The sequence below is a fragment of the Akebia trifoliata genome, chromosome 16, assembly GCF_017979445.1.
Source record: "Akebia trifoliata isolate Shusen 1 chromosome 16, ASM1797944v1, whole genome shotgun sequence".
NCBI lineage: Eukaryota > Viridiplantae > Streptophyta > Magnoliopsida > Ranunculales > Lardizabalaceae > Akebia > Akebia trifoliata.
The window spans coordinates 28,999,160-29,017,461 of NC_141390.1; the positions used below are offsets into that span (position 1 = coordinate 28,999,160).

Here is an 18,302-nt window from a genome sequence, read left to right on the forward strand (position 1 = left end):
TGCTGATGTGGAGATGCGCATATAATCATAAATGCTTTTCACTCCTGTCTCGATGAAAAGCATCTACGGTTTGTACACACATCCAAGTCAACAAAAGTGTGAATGAATCGATGTGAATTTTAAAGTCACTCCAGTATTATTCCTATAAATTCAGCTAAGTCTATAAACTCAATCAATGTATTTTTAATTAAAATATTTAATTTGTAATAATTTAAACGATTATTATTTGAGTGAAATAAAATATTATGATTTATGACTAAGCATGTTCTGATCCATCTTAAGCTTTGGAATTAAACAACTGACACACAAATCTCGAGAAATATGAAGGGACTTGATTTAAGATCATAAAACATCTGGCTTTGTCGTCCACACAAACAATATATTTGTCGTTAACCGCAAGCGACGGCTTATCCATTTGGAATTAAACGCTTTAGATAAGAACACAATTAAATATTTGTCGTCCATCTTGGAAAACAATAGGGTCACTGTCAGCCTGCCTTTCAGATCTCGATGAAAATTCCAACGATCTAGAAGTTGAGATGACAGTCTACCTTCCAGGTCGAACGCTAAAGTAACAGTTAAAACCTACTGTAATGACTTTCTAATATCTGTTCATATATTTAGAGAGATACTATTACCACGCCGAATTTTGTTAATACCACACCAATTCCTATTTAAAATTGTAAGTCATCAAAGAATTGCACACAGTTGGTGTGGTGTTAGTAAAATTTGGTGTGGAAATAAAAACTCTCTATATTTATGTACAATTTATCCATTAAACGGAACCCTAACGGACAAATTCAGTTAACGAGACAAAATAAAATTGCCTCGTTTTTGCCATAATTAGGGCTTCCGAGTATCGAGTTTGGTGTGACTTTCGTCTTATTTAGTGGAAAACTTTGGTGTTGCTGTCGAGATTTCATATTTTGAGCTCTGGAAGATTAACATTGGTTGAGATTAATTTATTTTAACTTTTTTTTTTGGTAGTCTTTGATGCTTTCAAGGAACGAATCCATGGAGATAATCGCAAGTTTAGGTTAATTTCTTCTTTAAGTTGAAGCTTCGAAGTGATGGTAATTCGATAATATTTGGTGGAGAAGTGTTAAATGATTGAAATCCAAGCGATTTGGTTTCTATTTCTGTGGAAAAATTATGTTGTTGGATCTTAGATCTGTGGATCTTTTGTTATCTACTGTTTTGGGAAATAAATTTATGGAGATAATCTGTCATCTCGATGAAAGTTAGGTTTTTTTTTTTTAGCTGTTTAAGCTTCTGATCTTCGGAGATTCGCGTTTATTATCTATACATTTTGGTTAAATTTTGTATTTGAAGTTCGAAAGGAATTATTTTTCTGGCTTATAATGCTTGAATTCGGAGCAGATTTTTAGGGATTTAAGGTTTTATGTTCTTAAAAATCTAAACTTGTTAGAAGGAATCGATGTCTTTGAGGAGCATTATTCAGGACATGAAGGGTGAAACTGGTAGCATTTCAAGGAAGGGATTTGAGGTGAGGCTCGGTTTTTTGAAATCTAGATCACATCGAATGGTTCGAGATGGATTTGTGCCAGTTGATGGTTTGAGGCAGAGCTGTTGGGCTAACTTGCCGCCCGAGCTCGTGAGGGATGTGTTGATGAGGATAGAGGAGTCAGAGAGTACATGGCCTCCGCGGAAATCTGTGGTTGCTTGTGCTGGAGTTTGTAGGAGTTGGAGAGAAATTACAAAGGAGATAGTGAAGACTCCTGAAGTTTCAGAAAAGTTGACATTTCCGATCTCATTGAAGCAGGTTTGAGATTTTGATGCCTAGTTCTGAATTATTCAATTTTAGTTTGCTCTTATTAGTTCATCTTGTGTTCATTGACAGAATTTACATGTTTTTTGCTTTCTCTTGTTTCTTTTGTCATTTCCTTGTATGTTTTGATGTTCTTAATAACATATGATTAGGTTGAATAATTGAAAAAGTTCAACTTGGAAGATCAACAGAGCTGCAAGCAGCCTTGTGATTTCTATATATATATATATATATATATTTTAATTCTACATTTTTAAAATTTCTTGGTGCATTTGGGTTTAGAATCTTAAGATTTTTAGTGTGTGTGTGAAATATTTGATCATGGATATCTAAACCTGATTTATAAATTAGTAATGGTAGTAAAATATAGTCCACAAGGGGCTCGCATTTCCTAGAAATGGGGAGGAGAAAAGATATGTATATCCCACTCTTAGGGCACCTGATGGAATCGATAGAACTCCTCTTCTTATGGATGCGTGGTGTTGTGAATGATTCCATATTGTAAGTCTAGGTGTCTGCTTCTGTTGCTGACTCGATACAAGTAAAGCGTTAGAAGCTATAAGATCACTTGACTATCTTACTTGTGACCTTACCACTAATATCGTTGAGTGAACAAGTGTCAGTAAAACTTGACCAAAACCTTCCGTTAAGAGCAGGATGAAGCTGGACATCACTTTTAGTTTCGGTTGTTGATGGTTTGTGTTCATCGTTTCCCTAGAACTATGATGTTCCTACTATAGTATTATCTAAGTCTTACAATATGACTTGAGCTTGGTTTCAAGCTTGAAAACTTAGCTTTCCTGGAAGTGAATATGCCTTGTAGCCTGCATTTGATTTATCCATTTATGGGTAGTGCTGGCAATGATTTGCTTTTTACCTGGTATCCGATATAAAATTTAGGCCTTTGGATCGGATTAGGATTGAAATATAAAAAATCTGATAAATCTCGGATCAGATTTGGATTAGCCTCAATCCGATCCTACTAAAACCTGATCCGGTTTTTTTATACATAGCCTAATGTCATAAGTCATAACCCACTCATTCTCTCTCTTAATCTCTCTGTGATCTACACTATTCAAAATTTTATTCATTTATTCACAAAAAATTTCGTGTTTGCAGCCTGGCCCAAGGGACACCCTTTTGCAGTGCTTCATAAAACGGAACAGGACCACCCAAACTTATCATCTTTACCTTGGTTTAACTGAAGGTGAGCATTTGCGAACTTCACAATTGTTACATATTAGTCATCTCTATCCTTTTGGTGAAGGGAACTTAGATTTGAGTTAATTTCCATATTTTTTATGGGTGTATTAAATAGCTTTATTTCATAAATTCAGTTATAGCTAATTCTGTTTAATGGAGTTGGTGTTCCTTATTTCAATTTCATGGTGATCAATGTTTTGTGTAAATAGATGTTTTGATTTGCTCTGTTGGTCTCCATTGAATTATAAACATTTGGTCTCTTTGCTTTTGTTTGTTTTACTTGGCAGCACTGACTGATAATGGAAAGTTCCTTCTTGCCGCGCGCAAGTGTCGACGCACCACCTGCACTGACTACATCATCTCTCTAGATGCTGATGATATGTCAAAGGGGAGTGGCACCTACATTGGGAAGTTGAGGTGAGCTCTAAAACCATCATACCAAAATAAATGGTTCATGATTCTCATGTGGGGGTCCCAAGTTTCACTTGCTTTTCTTGACAGATCAAACTTTTTGGGGACCAAGTTTACGATTTATGATGGTCAGCCTCCTCATGCAGGAGCCATGGTCACAAGAAACCGTTCCACTAGGCTGGTGGGTCTGAGACAAGTATCTCCCAGAGTGCCTGCCGGTAACTTTCCCGTGTCACACATTTCATACGAGTTGAATGTTTTGGGTTCTAGGTAAGAAATTTGCTTATGAAACCTTCTCAATCATGGTTTCAAATCTCGGTTTGATGTCTCGTTTTCATCCATGAACGAGACTGAGTTGTCTCGGACGAGATAAACCATTTAACTCGATTTATACTTATTTATTTTTATATATATGAAAATAATTATAATTTTTTATATATAAATTAAGGTATATTAGAAGATGTTTTATTATAAAATCATATTTTATTTAGATAATAAATGTTTGTGTTCTTAAAAAAAAATTATTTTCATTAAAACGTACAAAATCCCAGTTGACTTGGATGAGTTTTAATGACTCGGCCGAGATTTTAAAAATATCATCCAACTCGATTCGTTTATCTTGCGAGATTCTGCAGATGTGAGACGCCATGTATATACGTCTCGTTCATGGACACCGAGATGACTCGCCCAAGTCATCTCGGTCTTAGACGAGCTTTAAAACCATGTTCTCCATACATCTTCACCGGCAACAACTAACCTCATCCGTTTACATATTTTGTGAGAGTGACTAGGGGTCCAAGGAGAATGCAGTGTATCATGGATGCAATCCCTGTCTCTGCAATTGAACCAGGAGGGGTGGCCCTCACACCGACCGAATTCCCACTTAGCAACCTTGATTCCTTCTCATCACGCTCATTTTCCCGATCTAAATCAACCCGCATGGAGAATTTTCCTTCAGGACCTCTGGTTGACCAGAATGAAGGGATGTTGCTATTAAGGAACAAGTCTCCTAGGTGGCATGAGCAACTCCAATGCTGGTGTTTGAACTTTCGAGGACGGGTTACTGTTGCTTCAGTGAAGAATTTTCAGTTGGTGGCTTCTCCTGAAAATGGATCGGCTGGTCAGGAGCACGAGAAGGTTATTCTCCAGTTTGGAAAAGTGGGGAAGGACTTGTTCACCATGGATTACCAGTATCCAATCTCGGCATTCCAGGCTTTCGCCATTTGTCTCAGCAGCTTCGACACCAAGATTGCTTGTGAATGAAACAAGGAGTACAGGTGTGATTCTACTTTCAAAATTGAACCTTCCCACAAAAATGAAACACCAAGATTGCTTAGTTCAGTTGCTAAGGCTCATCTGTGAGGTGTCCCATCCGATAGACGTTTCTGGATCGATGAACAAATTCACAGAAACGTTGACTTGGGTGTAGTATACACTTAATGTCTTGCTATGAACCATGGTGTCATTTCTATAAGGGTGAATGCGGTATGGTCCTTGTTTTAGTCTTTCTATTCAAAAATGATAGAATGATTGGAATTACAGGTTGGGGTTATGGTTTTGTCGATGGTTCATCCAAGCTTTGAACCACAACTGAATGGTCCATCAATGGAGATTTAACTCGGATGGCCTTGAAAGAATTTCTGGGATGTTCAATTCTCATTCAGGCTTTTTTGCACTACTTGTGCAATGGTGCATGGAGACACTACATTACCCCAATATTTAATAGAGGGGTTGCTGTGGTAGTCCTCCCTGAGATTAGTTGTGGTGTGCGCAAGCTGGCCTAGACTCTCGGTTAGCAAAAAAAAAAAAAAAAATTTTAGTAGAGTCGTGCTGGAGTGACCTCAAGATTGAACCTCATATCGCACTTCCTGACATGAAAGTGGATGGGAATCATAGATGCTTTTTCACTCTATCTTGAGGAAAGCATCTATGGTTGGTTCCCATACACTTTCATGTAAGGGTGTGCGATGTGAGGTCCAATCTTGAGGTCACTACTTCAGCATTATATTTTATTTAATATGAAGCATAGGGTTATTATTATAATGACCATTGAGAACGTCACAAGTTTATGTACATTTGTATCCCCATTTAAAAATCAGTTTTACTAACTCTTTTAGTCTTTGAGCAGTAGGAGTTTTGCTTCGTGTAGGTGTCAGGAGAATTTAATAAAATTTCCTAGAGAGGGTGATCGTAGCACCGAGACTGGTGGGGTGCAAAGGTGTTGGTTCATCAATCCATTTCCGCGTATCTGCATTTTATGTATATATGTATTCACTTTTATTTAATTTGTACATAATAACCATTGGAAAGATGAAAGTCGTAGCTTTCAGGTTATGCTCTTCTCAACAAACTGCATGTCGATGACCATCTACCCGCCACACACCAATTTCTACTTCATAGTTTGTTGAGAGTAATGGGACAATTCAAGATTGGGATGTGTTGGCCTTTTATTTCATATTTCTAGCCTGGAAGATTGTCTGAGAGGGATTCTTGATGTTCAGTTTTATTTTGTATCAGTGATTACTTTCTCATCTCGTGGAGATGTAGTGCATATGAGACTGACATTGAGACTCGGTTTTAGTACGAACTTCGACTTTGATCCATTGTAACATTTAGTATCAGTTTGAGTAGTCTTGTCCTATAATGTTTTGGATATACAGTACCATTGGGTGGTCTTGTCCATCGGAACACTGGTTCATAATTTTTCACGAAACTCCAAACAATTCAATCCATTTTAACAAATCGTCACTAAAACCTAACTTGAATTTTAAGAATCTGGGTTTATTTAAATTGTTGGTTTAAGGTAGCTTTTTATTATTATTGACTTGTACTCCTAAAATCTACTGATTTTTGTGATGATGATTTAAATAAGAAGAATGAGTCGGATATGGGTTGGTGTACTTTGACCTGAGTTCGATACAAATCCATCCCTTTGTCAGAATGATATATTCAAAATTATATTTTTATACTTTCAAGATATCTTTAATCTTCTACTTTAATATAACATGAATTCTTATAAAATGAAAGAATTATAATGGTATAACAATAATAAAAGAAATATAACAAAAAAAATGTTGAATGATCTGAAATTATTTGATCCAACCGAATCAAATAATTTGATCAGGTTGGATCTGGATATGAGTTCGGGTGAAAGTAAAATTGTTTGGATATGGTTTTAACAAATAAAATTCAACTCGGTTTCAGATATGGATCCAGATCCAAACAAAAAATTCAGATCTGGATATGGATACACTCAAATCTGACCTATTTTAAGTCCTAATCAAAAATGTCTTTATGTTCCCCCACCAAATTAGAAGCAAAGTTTCATCTGAACTGTGAATATTTATGATCACCACAAAATGGTAGTTTTATTAACCCTTAAAGAGAACAAAACAGTTTCATCTTAAAAACAGAAAGGTCATGGTTCAAATGCAGGGACTTGACTTAGAGGAGCTTTAACAGCTCTATACATAGTCCTTTCCATGATACCTCTGTATGGGTCCTCCTCTCGCTTCTTTACCAGATAAGCTAATATGTTTTCGACTTGGGATTTTATTTGCAAGTACAATGCATTTGCATTCCTTCTGTCTTTCAGTACTTCCTCTCTTCCGTTTGTTTCAATTGGTTTCCCAAATAGGTAATAAAGACGGCCAGGTATCTTAGGTAAAATTGCGGGACATATAAGCTCCTGGTTTGCAACTTCTCCCTCTGTATCAGTCCTATAACACCCCAAAAGACATTAAAATTACCTTAATCTCGCAAAATTAGCTCCGGTGATATGGGAGCACTTCTCCAGCCCCCCCACGTGGAATGGGCTTAGAACCATAGATCTTTTCCCTCGTTATACACAACTACAAATATTTATGAGGATTGCAGCTGTGTATCCCGATTGAAAAAGATCTGTGGTTCTAGCCCATGCCACGTCAAGGGCTTCAGAAAATCATGACTATTTTTATTTAACAGGAAAGAATTTGTAAGTAGCAATTCGAATACTATTAAATGCACTGAAAAATTACCTTAATCTTGTATAACCTTGAATTATTTCTTTCATCCAATCTCCAAGAAAGGGTATCTTCATTAGATCCTTACGATCAAAAACCAACTGCACCATGTCGAATCAAATAAAATTGTCAGCCAACAAGATCCACAGCACCTCGATGACAAATAATAAACCATTCAAATAATAAAATTTACAGTTAATGATATTTAGCAGTGATGGTGAAGAATGGTAAAAGGTCGTAACAAACCCAGTTATTTTCATTATTTAAAATCTTTTTTATTTTCTAAGCCAGAGGAGGTCCAAGATATTGTAGTTATTTTTGTTGTTATTATTATTATTACTATTATTTATTTATTTATTTTTGATAACCAAAAACCCACCTCACCAGGAAGACCACGAAGACAATCAACAATACGCAAATCAGTCAATAATATATATTTTATATTTTTTGTTTCTGATCATTTAATTGGTGATTGAGATTGATGGACTAAAATATTGTGTTATACAGTATTGGATTTGTGGAATGGGAACATAGAAGAAATGAACTTGAGATATTGAGGGTATGGAGAAATTCTAGTAAATTGTGCTTGTTAGGTTGCTCAAGAGTTATGGAAATGTACTGGGGTTGATTGTATAGGAATTTGAAAAAAACAAACCAAAACCATGAAAAACTATATAGAATTCAAAGAAACAATTATGATGATTTCAACCGGAAGGAATCAACACATTTTAAAATCACTTTGAAAAGGATAAAGCAGAGATGACTTCTGAAAAGTATGGATATTGCATTAGATCAGCGGCAATGGGAAATAGAAGCAAGGATTCATTGAGGTGCAAATATACACAAACTTACTTGTATAATGTCATCTTCTCCAACAACTCCAAATGGTACAATTTTGGCCCCAAATTGAGCGGCCATTCTCACAAACTCAGACTGGTCTGGCCAAAACAGCTTATATTCTTCACCCTGAAAATCATGAAAGCAACATAATTATTAGAAAATTAAATGTGCAAGAAAGAAAATAATATTTTTTTATCAACCATCAAGTTTCTTGATGTATTGTCTGGAAGATCTAATGTCAGCTCATGTCATGACTCGTGAGAAGATAAAACTCTTCTATCTATAAAAAGGCAACATTGTTGATAAAGATCTCCAGAGTGATTTTCCAGTAACAAAAATTGCAATGATGTGATTTTATCTTCTCCTATGGCGAGATCTTTTCTTTTCCTTGTCGATCTGATTGAACATCTTTCCACCATGCTAATGCATAACCCAAAAAATTTAGCGGCTTCACCCTACATTGGCCCGATATTTCTTTCAACTCAAAAATATGTTCTACCTTTCCCAGCATTTGATTTCATCATCCAGTGACTTTGAGAAAATAAGGTTGACATTTTGATGTGAAACTAGAGTAAATGATTTTTAGTAAGAAAAGAAAAAAAAAAATTAATAGACGAGAAACAAAAGAATTTAGCCTACCTTGAGATGAAGGGCCTCACGTGCACCACCAGGATAAAGAAGAATGAAAGACTTAGTTGACAACAACCTATAAAAGTTGCTTGCTGAGACCGGTACACCACCAAATTGTCTCAATGTATCAAACCTAGAAAACTCCTTATGTGAAACAAGATTTGGCGAAAAAAATGCTGGGTGTGCCATGCCATGAAACCTAATTTTCTTCTCCCTCAATAATTCTACTGCAAGTGGAAGAAGATCGATTCCCGTCAACATGTGATAACCAACTAATAGAACAGGACCTTCATTAGGAACACCTGCAAGACCCCTCACTATCTGGCCATCTTCCATAGTAGAAAGCATCACTGGACTAGTAGCTTGGAAAAATCTGCAATTAATGTGTTCATAAAATATGTGTCTCAAAAGAAGCAAAATATATATAGAACTGCATACCATGCATGAGATCATTACTTACCCATTCCATTGGTCGTATAATAAGTTGAACTCTGTCATAGAAGGCGGAAGATAATTTGAGACGTAATTGTGTCGCCTAGAACGACGATACATAAGTGTACCTTTAATAACGGCCAACAAATGGATACCATCTTCCTGCACCATTTCAGTCAATTAAGTTCCATCCTCATTTATAATTGTGAAAATCTAGTTCTAGGGTTTTGAAGAAGAAAGATGATGAAGAGAGAGAGAGCACTTGAGTACAAATACTAACTTGCCAACATTGCAACTATAAAAGAAAACAGTTCCCTCACCATTAAAAGAGTATGCCCATTGTCCTTGTAGTAGCGAACTGTGCAATTCTGTAATGAGGCCAAAAGCCGTTGAGCTTCATCACTACTAGGTAGTATATTATCCTTGCCACTAAAATACAAATATACCCATCAACCCTTGAATCCAACAAGATAAATCAATGAAATAGCACCACACCTCTTATGATTAAGAGGGGAGGGGGACTAGAAAATCTGAAACTGCTTAAATCCAACAAACTATGATTTAAGGAAAATAAGTTTTGCCTGAGAAAAACTCTGAACAAGACAGAAGAACATGACCAGTTTTAGGTGGCAGCTAAAGCTTAGCAGGAAATTGGCTGAGGCTATATATCTGATATACAGGCACACCATGTTCCACAGCATCTCCCTAAATGGATTTTTGCGGATATCTAATGAAACAAGGGCTATCATGAGCCAGTATGAGCAAATTATGGTTAGCAAGGTATCTACATTATCTTATTTTGATGTATTCTAAGCATATTTGTTTGTTCAATGAAAGCATGCACATACAAGTGTCCATGTTCTAATTAGTTGAAGTATATTAGTAACTTATTCATATATTTTAAAAATAAAAAGATAAAAACTTGGTGAATGTAGTACTTAATAAATTGTTCATTTAAGCGAACATTTTACATATTAAGGTGAATATGGTTAATGAGATATTAGATTCTCATTTCTATGTAGCATAGAGTTGTTTTTCATTGTTGGTTGTCAAATGTTTTCACCAACGTTTACTACAACATTCTTGAACTTCATTTCCACACTTCATATGGTTGTTCATTATATTTTGATGGCTTGTGAGAATATATTTTAATTATTATTTTTTATCACTTTTGTCATCTCTACGACTTTTATATTATTTCAGCAAAAGTTGTATTAATTTCCAACCAAAGGAAATATTTCAGTTTCCAAGGCAACCATGATAAATATCCAAATCAAAATTTAATACCTTGATCTCTATTCTATATGATAAAAATAGATCTCTTGTGATGTTCATCATTTTTTGTCACTGTTTTTTACCACAGTACCCTTATACTATCAAGTAATAACAACATTCTTCAAGGTAGGAATGGAATTTATGAATGACACCTTTTAAACTATCCCTTAGTTGTCTAAACTTATAATGCTATCAAGCTACTTTATTGCAGTCAACTAACATCACCATCATCATCATTAAAGGCTTAATCCAAAATTTGAGGTTGTCTAAATGAATCTTGATCCTCCATTCAATTATTTCTAAGGTAATGTCTTTTGTTAATTATAGTTTGTCCATATCGACTCTCACCACCTCGATCACGTTCTTTTTGGTTTTCCTCTGACTTTTCTAGAACCTTCAACTTGCATATTCCTACACTAATCCGAGAACCACCTCAATTGACATTTCCTTAGCTTATCACCTATTGGGGCCAATCCTATATTTTTTTGAATGCATTCATTTAATAATTTTATCTTCCTAGTTTTCTTGCTCATCCATCTCAGCATCGTCATATTTGCTATGATCAATATGCCAACACACCTTTCCTTTTCTCTCTCTTAGAAAGCAGTTTTGTTTTTGTTCAGATTTTTTAAATTGACATAACTTACAATTGATAAGTTGATTTGCAATAAAAACAGTACAATTAGAAAATTCTTGCCAAGATCTTTACAACAGTATGCATAATAATCTTTTTATCTAAATATAAATTTGTTATGAAAAATCTTATAGCACCCTTAGAAACTTGTTTTTTTATTACCAACAATGATGTCTACAAAAGTATTATAGTTATTCTACATACTCATTTACCTTTTGAATAAATTTTCTATCATTTTTGTCTAAAAACTTATTATTCAGAGCCAAAAATAAGCAATGCATTACTTAAGAACATGTCCATTCCAACCTACTTTAAATAATTGGATATAAACACATGTATTAACTAGATAATGTAACGGCAATACACCTTACCTCTAAATATAACCAGCAAAGTTAATAGCTATACCAGAATAAACATCATAAAAATTAAATAGAGAGGGGTGAGGTGCACACACATAAATAAAACCATGCATGGATCAAAATAAGAAATTGGTAGATATTAAATCTTAGGACTATAAATACCTGGCAAGCACTAGCACATCGGCTTTGATGGTGTGGAGACGAGAATTAGCATAAGCAGCAGCTGATTTAAGCAGCTTTAGTCTCCATAAAAAAGTCTCCCTAGGAATAATATCAACCAAACCCTGCAACAAAATAGAATTGTTAAAGAAAGGCCCACTAAATTCCTAATTTGAAGAAAACTAAAAACTTCAATTTTCCAAAGAAAAAATAGAATTGTTGTTGATGACTCCTTGTTGCAGGTGAGAGTTTGATTTCTTGATTCCATGTTCCTACCATGAACAGATTTGGTGGTCTGACCCCATGACAGGATGATCCAAGGTGATTTTGTGAATCACAATTTTTGGACTGTAAGCTATGTGATGATTCAAGTTCCCTATGAATCACAATTTTTGAAAGAGACAGTACCCTTGTGCAAAAGCTGATCACAGAAAGTCCAGATGGTCTTGAGTCTTATTGGATTCAGCATTGCCTTCTTTTGGGCCCATTGCAATATGGCTTTTAGGTCCAATACCCACTCACAAATTGGGATTTAGACTGCCAATTCAAGATGCTCAATCAGGCCTATATTCCATCAGATCTCAGTTCCCTATTCTCCAGATGTTAGCGATTGCTAGTTTTCCGATTAGACAATTAGCTAGTTTCTCTTCCTAATTTCCAAAACTGGGTCGGAATCAATTAGGAAGACCCTACTTGACAGTAACCTATTTAGGTCCGGTTCTTTATAAATCAACCTACCTAAAAAAGCAGACCCTAACTTTAGGCTCCTTGAAGAATCAAGAGAAGAAAAGTTTGCTGGTTCTACATTGATTTTGGTATATCAAATCTTCCCCACTACTCTGTCCTATACCATGATCTAAGTACAAGATTGTTGCAAACATAATCCAGCTAACTAATACATTAACTTGATAAGTTTGGCATACTAATTTTTGCAAACTGTAAACACAACATGAAAAAAAATAAGAAAACCATATTAGTGAAAAACCCAGAAACCTAAAATATCATTGTCGTCATCGAAGCCTCATCCCAAAAGGTTTGGGATAAGGCTAATAAGAAGCCAAGAAACCTAAAATGCATAAAATAAAAAATAAAAAATCCCATGCACTGGAAGTAGTTTCTTACTGAAAGACGTAGTAATAGAGCACTGAGGTTCCCTGAGAATTTTTCAAGTGTTTTTGCTGGAGAAAGCCCATTTTCTACACTGACCATCGCCATCTTTATGGGGTTTCCTAAAGTAATGAATGAAAAAGAATAGTTACTCTACAAAAGAATTTCTTAAGGCGAGTTAGTTACAACTTACTCTGCACAAATTAAAGATTTTTTTAAGAAAGAGATCACATACCCATAATGAAACTAAGAAGATAAGGGACAGAGACAAGAAGTTCATTCGGAAAAGCCTCCAAGATAGTGAGCAATGGCTGCAACAGTGACTTGCTAAATGACGTGGCTAATGAAAGAGTCAAAAACATCTATAATTCAGTATCTAAAAAGGAATAGCAGTTGATTGTGATCTAGGAGAAACATCGTAAAAAAAATCTAACAAAAAAATTACACAGAATATTTGCACACTGACCAGGATTTGACAATATCAATAATAGGTCAATGGCAGGATTACGAGCAGCAACAGAAAGTGCTAGACATCCTCCAAAGGAATCTCCAACTAAATAAATTGGTTTATTTGGAGAAAAAGCATGCTCAAGCCTCACAGTATTTTCTATGAGTTTCACCAGTCCTTTACACAAGAAATATCAGTTGCCAATATTATTAACTTCAAATTGAACAAGAAAATAAATCCTCAAGAATCAATTCTGCAATAATGCTTTATGGTGTAATCAATTCTAGAAATATAATTTGGAAGAAAAAAAGGTTGCCAAGGGGGGCCTTTGTGCTAGGACCAATTTTATTTATATGCCCAATAGAATAGTTCTCTTCAAGCATATACCTCTTTAAATTTGAAAGGATAGGGTTTGCAAAAACCCTAAAATTGAAACAGCAAAGGCAGTGACCATGATTGACCACTAAAATGATGACTGGTCATTCACTGACAATCGGCGACAATAAATATGCTGGAATATGCAACTTCGTCAGAGCTTTTTTATTTTTTATTTATAAGCAAGCAAGTTAGTGGTTAGTTATTAGTAAGTGAAGGCGAGTTTTGAACCCAGGTCGTGGTATCAACATTCATGGACTTTAATGGTATGAAGAGTAAACTCGCTCTAATATCTAATATGTTGTTGCCGGAGGACCAGACTACAAATTCTAAAATATGAAATTACTTGAAAATAAAGACAAATTAAATATACTATCCCAAGACCTGAGAAGTTTGACTTTCACTATGTATAAGAGCAAATCACGTCGATTTATTGACCATTGATGCCATGCCTATGTGGATAGATTATAGGTATTTTGGCTAATTGACATTGTAATCAATATGATGAATTCAAGAGGGGAAGAGAATCTAATCGCACCTTCCAAGCTTCATCCTTTTACAAGAAAACCCGAACATTTTCTCCAATTAAAGTGAGACCAAATACCAACAAAGGTCCCACCACCTTATACATGGGATCATATCCAATTCATTAGTTCCCTACTCAATTGGAAACTATAATCTGATCAGTGTTATTTGATAAATGAATTTTACAAGATTCTTGAAATATGTGTATATATGTAGGAATCAAGTCCAGAGAGAAAATCAACAGTCTCTCCGGAATTTTGGGAATAGGAAAGCTCCAGGATAGGTTAGATAAACAGCTAGAGAATCAAACTTATATGCCCAAGGAAAAACTTTGGGAAGATTTAGAAGATGATAAAAATCAAGACCTTCAAATGGGGTGCGATCATAAACAGGAATATGCAAGCACCTAACCTGGAAAACCCTGCAGTCAAAGAAAATTCTAAATTAAAAAATTCATAAGAATCAAATTTTTGAACCATACATGCAAAGGTAGTTTGTTCATTTAACGATGGGTGGAGAAACTGAAGGAGAAAATCTAGGAAAATCCTATTCCCTTGCCTTTCCTCTTCTATTTTCTCCATCAACAGAAAATGATAAAACTATCTTCTATCCCTGCTTTTGTACTTCGAGCATTTGAAAATAGAGCAATAGAAGTTCAGCTGAGATAATATATTCTTTTTTTTTTTTTTTTGAAAAGTAGCTGAGATAACGTATTCTCTAAAGGCCTTGAATATAAAAATCCATACCTGGAAAACACCTAGTGCCTCTTATCAAAACTACTTCCAAAATATACATAAGCCACATATCAAGTTATCAACTACTTTGTATCATAGTTAGGTTGCTCGTTGTAGGGTCATAGATCTTAATGTGTTAACTTGTCTTGCTTTGGAGAATGGCACGCAGAGGTGAAAAGAACATGAAATATATGATGATTGATAATAGAAATTCCTATAATGAACCAGCTGAACGAGTCTTAAATAAGGAAACAATGCAGCAAACTATGGCACACAAACATTAAAAGATTTTCTTTTTCTTTTTCAAATAAGAAGAACAAGATATCCACACCACATAAATTGATGAGACATTCTAATGATAATTGAATCAGGGTGACAATGTGATAAAACAATTCATATATAAGCATATGATGGAGTGATAGATAAAATGAAATTAGAAGGTTCACTAACTAGTTTGAAATCTATATTAGTACTAAACAGTAATTCATGGTTTGTGTGCTAAGGGGTGAGACATCTATGGTTTGTGTGCTAAGGGGTTACAAAGATCAACTTCGCTAATGCAGTAAAATTGTATTTATAAATTCCTTACATGGAGAGTTTCTCATGTGTAAATAGAGAAAGCAGATCAAAATCTTTTGAGAATATCCAAAGTATGAATTTTTATTCCTGGAAGCTTCCAATAGTCAACTACTATCCATTGAATAGTATCTCCCACGCAGGTGATCTGATACATGCAGATTTCTTTTTTGATGACAGGGGTTCCGGACCCATTAGCCCGACTAGCAGAGGCGAGGCAAATGGCTTCTTAGAGCACAATATCTAGCCCAAATCCCCCGGATACATGCAATACCTCACAAACCACACATTCTAGGTAAGTAGGGATAAATCCCCATGGGTGACCAATGAGGGGACTTGAACTCAAGATCTCTCCCTTTTTGGAGGGATCCCTTGCCACTGCGCCCAACGCTCATTGGTTGATACATGCAGATTTATCCAGTTGTTGAATCTGATTAGGTTTCCTTTATTGTTATAAAGTTGTTGAGTCTAATTAGGTTTGCTTTATTGTTATCAATTCATTGTCTATTTAAGAGATGGAGTCTTACTAGACTCTTCGGAGATTAAGTCTTACAAATGTGGGAAAGAAGCAGAACTACGCATGAGGAAATTTTAGTTTATTGGTAATTGAAGATTTCCCCTAGAAGAGGGAATTTGTCAAGCAAATTGTTCTCTTCTTCTTAGCTGTATCATGATATTTCTATGATGTGAAATATTTTTCAGAAGCTCTTTTCGTTTTGGAGAATTTCCATATTCTAAATGAGAAGGAATCCTTCTTATTTGACAAAGATATAGTATGTTTTCACTTTGAAAATTTTCCCTTCCTAAATAGTTTGGGGATTCAAGTAAGCAGTAATACAATACTTGTTTATTGGAAAATACTAGAATTCACTTATCCAATAGTTATTTCTACAAAACAACTATAGAAGCATTCCTACTATAAGAATCAAGTGGCTTACCTTCCAAGAGTTTTGTGGTGCAAAATGAGTCCCAACCCAACACCATCGAGTCCTGCACAACCCAATCATACAAAAAATTACCACCCAACCCAACATAAAAATTTCCAAAATGGTAAAATCTATTTAAAAGAGCAATAATTGAATGGACACATTTACTTTGATCAAACAGAAAAGGAAAAAGATTGAAAATTTTCTGGTCGATATTGACATCAGAACCAATCAATAATTAGTTGGGCAAGAATTACCGGGCAAAAATAGAAGAATGGGAGAGTCTTCTATTGGATGCCCACACTCGATGGGGCAAAACCACCGAGGTGGTCCACCATCAGGCCTGATCATATCCCTCGCTATGTCAAAGTAATCTTTCACACTTTTTGTTCCAAATCCATCCTCCCACAACATATCCAACTCTTTCAATCCTTTATCAAGCACTATCTTCTTCTTCTCCTCATCAACTTTAGAACCCAATCCCTCATGTCTTTCATCAATTCCTGACCCAATTCTTTTCTTCTCTCTAACAAATGAAACCTCATCATTTGGTCCAACCGAATCCCCATACGACGATGTCGAATTCCCACTCGCTAAAGTACAGATTCGAGGTTGAGCTCGAAATTTGGATTCAAAAGCTACATGAAAAGAAGGTGAATCGCAAATACGAGTCACTAAAAAGGAACTTATAGTAAACGCCATGATAGATTTTGCAAGTAATGGATTGAAAACTAGGGTTTTAAGTTCTAGGTTTCAAATTCAATCACAGAAAATGCTGAGCCGAGATTCCAAATCACAAGCTTTAATAGGAAAAAAATGCGGTTATCAATAAACAATGAATCACTCTAACTGAAACTTATCACACTTATCACACCTAGGGTTTGCTGAAACAAACAGAAACTAACCAATTTTTGCCTGAATTTCAGGAAAGATTTCGGGGAAAGAAAGAGAGCTAAGTTGATTGTTTGAACTCTAAATTAATAAGGAATTTGAAATTCTGGAAATTTCAATTTCCTCTAGTAGAAAATAAACTATTTTTACCAGAATTTCAGGAAAGATTTCGGGGAAAGATAGAGAGAGCTTAGTTTGATTGTTTCCAACTCTAAATTAATATGGAGTTTGAAACTTTTTCCAAGAAAATTTCAATTTCCTCTACTTATCCAATCATGGCTAGTTTGATTTTTTGATCTTTCATGTCTTGGTTCTTACCTGTAAGAACAAATTACGTGTCTGATTTTGGCGGGAGAACCAATTTCTTCTTTCGTGGGTCTCTCTCTTCGCATATTGGATCAAACATATTGGTTCAAACGAGCCGTGTTTAAATAGACAGCGCCACGACATGAATACAGCGCCTGTTTTGTGATGAAATTACCAAAATGTCCCCTACTAAGTGACTTGCTTTTTTGAGAGCTGCTAGTGGTATTTCAACTTTTAATTATTACAACCTTAATTTCTTAAATGTTTTCTTACCCCCCAATTAAAGATTAAAACAAATTATTCAAACATTCCCCCAACTTTTGGCTCTAGTTATTAAGCAACGTTACAAACATTCAAACAATTTCAATAGTTGTTTACAATTAGGATTAGGTTCATATAAAACCCTAAACCTAAAAAATAGAAATGTAACAAGAGGGAAAGAAAGAGAAAGATACCATCGGCACCCCTACTTTTGCTTATTCTCAAACATTGATGTAGAAAAGATTGCTCTTGATTTTCTAGAAAAAATGGATTGTAAAAAATACGAAGAGAAGAGAATTTTCATTGTCGAAACAACCTATTCAGATCTGGTTGAATCGACTCAATTTGACCATTTTTGTTCGAGTTGATCAGACTGGGTCCACACTGAACCTAAGTTTGATTTTAATCATATGTTTTTAA

At 35.1% G+C, this 18,302-nt stretch overlaps 2 protein-coding genes across 3 annotated transcripts; one reads left to right on the top strand and one right to left on the bottom strand.

Annotated features, from left to right (window-relative positions):
* Window positions 1-805: 805 nt before the first annotated feature.
* TLP3 (tubby like protein 3) lies at window positions 806-6,006 on the top strand. 2 transcript variants are annotated; one of them, XM_086427602.1, is made up of 5 exons: window positions 806-1,783; window positions 2,909-2,996; window positions 3,280-3,409; window positions 3,494-3,673; window positions 4,186-6,006. In XM_086427602.1, exons 1-5 carry the CDS (start codon window positions 1,439-1,441, stop codon window positions 4,664-4,666), a joined length of 1,224 nt encoding a protein of 407 aa, XP_086283728.1. In that variant the 5' UTR covers window positions 806-1,438; the 3' UTR covers window positions 4,667-6,006. The 2 variants fall into 2 exon arrangements, with proteins under 2 accessions (XP_086283728.1, XP_086283729.1); XM_086427603.1 differs by having other exon boundaries at window positions 808-1,783; window positions 4,195-6,006.
* Window positions 6,007-6,713: 707 nt separating this feature from the next.
* On the bottom strand, window positions 6,714-17,746 carry LOC147383329 (phytyl ester synthase 1, chloroplastic-like). The gene is made up of 14 exons (XM_086427601.1): window positions 17,634-17,746; window positions 16,682-17,062; window positions 16,437-16,488; window positions 14,554-14,609; window positions 13,307-13,465; window positions 13,076-13,180; window positions 12,856-12,962; window positions 11,737-11,858; window positions 9,627-9,735; window positions 9,335-9,468; window positions 8,884-9,247; window positions 8,257-8,370; window positions 7,420-7,505; window positions 6,714-7,122 (listed from the first exon to the last, which is right to left on the bottom strand). The coding sequence occupies exons 2-14, from the start codon at window positions 16,836-16,838 to the stop codon at window positions 6,822-6,824; spliced, it is 1,866 nt and encodes a 621-aa protein (XP_086283727.1). The 5' UTR covers window positions 16,839-17,062; window positions 17,634-17,746; the 3' UTR covers window positions 6,714-6,821.
* Between the last annotated feature and the right edge of the window lie 556 nt (window positions 17,747-18,302).

Bases quoted from the DNA above. Each gene is read 5' to 3' on its own strand.
- TLP3 (XM_086427602.1), top strand. From the start codon at position 1,439: ATGTCTTTGAGGAGCATTATTCAGGACATGAAGGGTGAAACTGGTAGC. The intron at 1,784-2,908 runs GTTTGAGATTTT...TCGTGTTTGCAG, and splicing joins TTCCGATCTCATTGAAGCAG to CCTGGCCCAAGGGACACCCT. The intron at 3,410-3,493 runs GTGAGCTCTAAA...TTTTCTTGACAG, and splicing joins ACCTACATTGGGAAGTTGAG to ATCAAACTTTTTGGGGACCA.
- LOC147383329 (XM_086427601.1), bottom strand. From the start codon at position 16,838: ATGTTGTGGGAGGATGGATTTGGAACAAAAAGTGTGAAAGATTACTTT. The intron at 11,859-12,855 runs GTAAGAAACTAC...ATTTTGTTGCAG, and splicing joins CTCTATTACTACGTCTTTCA to GGTTTGGTTGATATTATTCC. The intron at 9,736-11,736 runs GTATTTATAGTC...TTTGTATTTTAG, and splicing joins GATGTGCTAGTGCTTGCCAG to TGGCAAGGATAATATACTAC.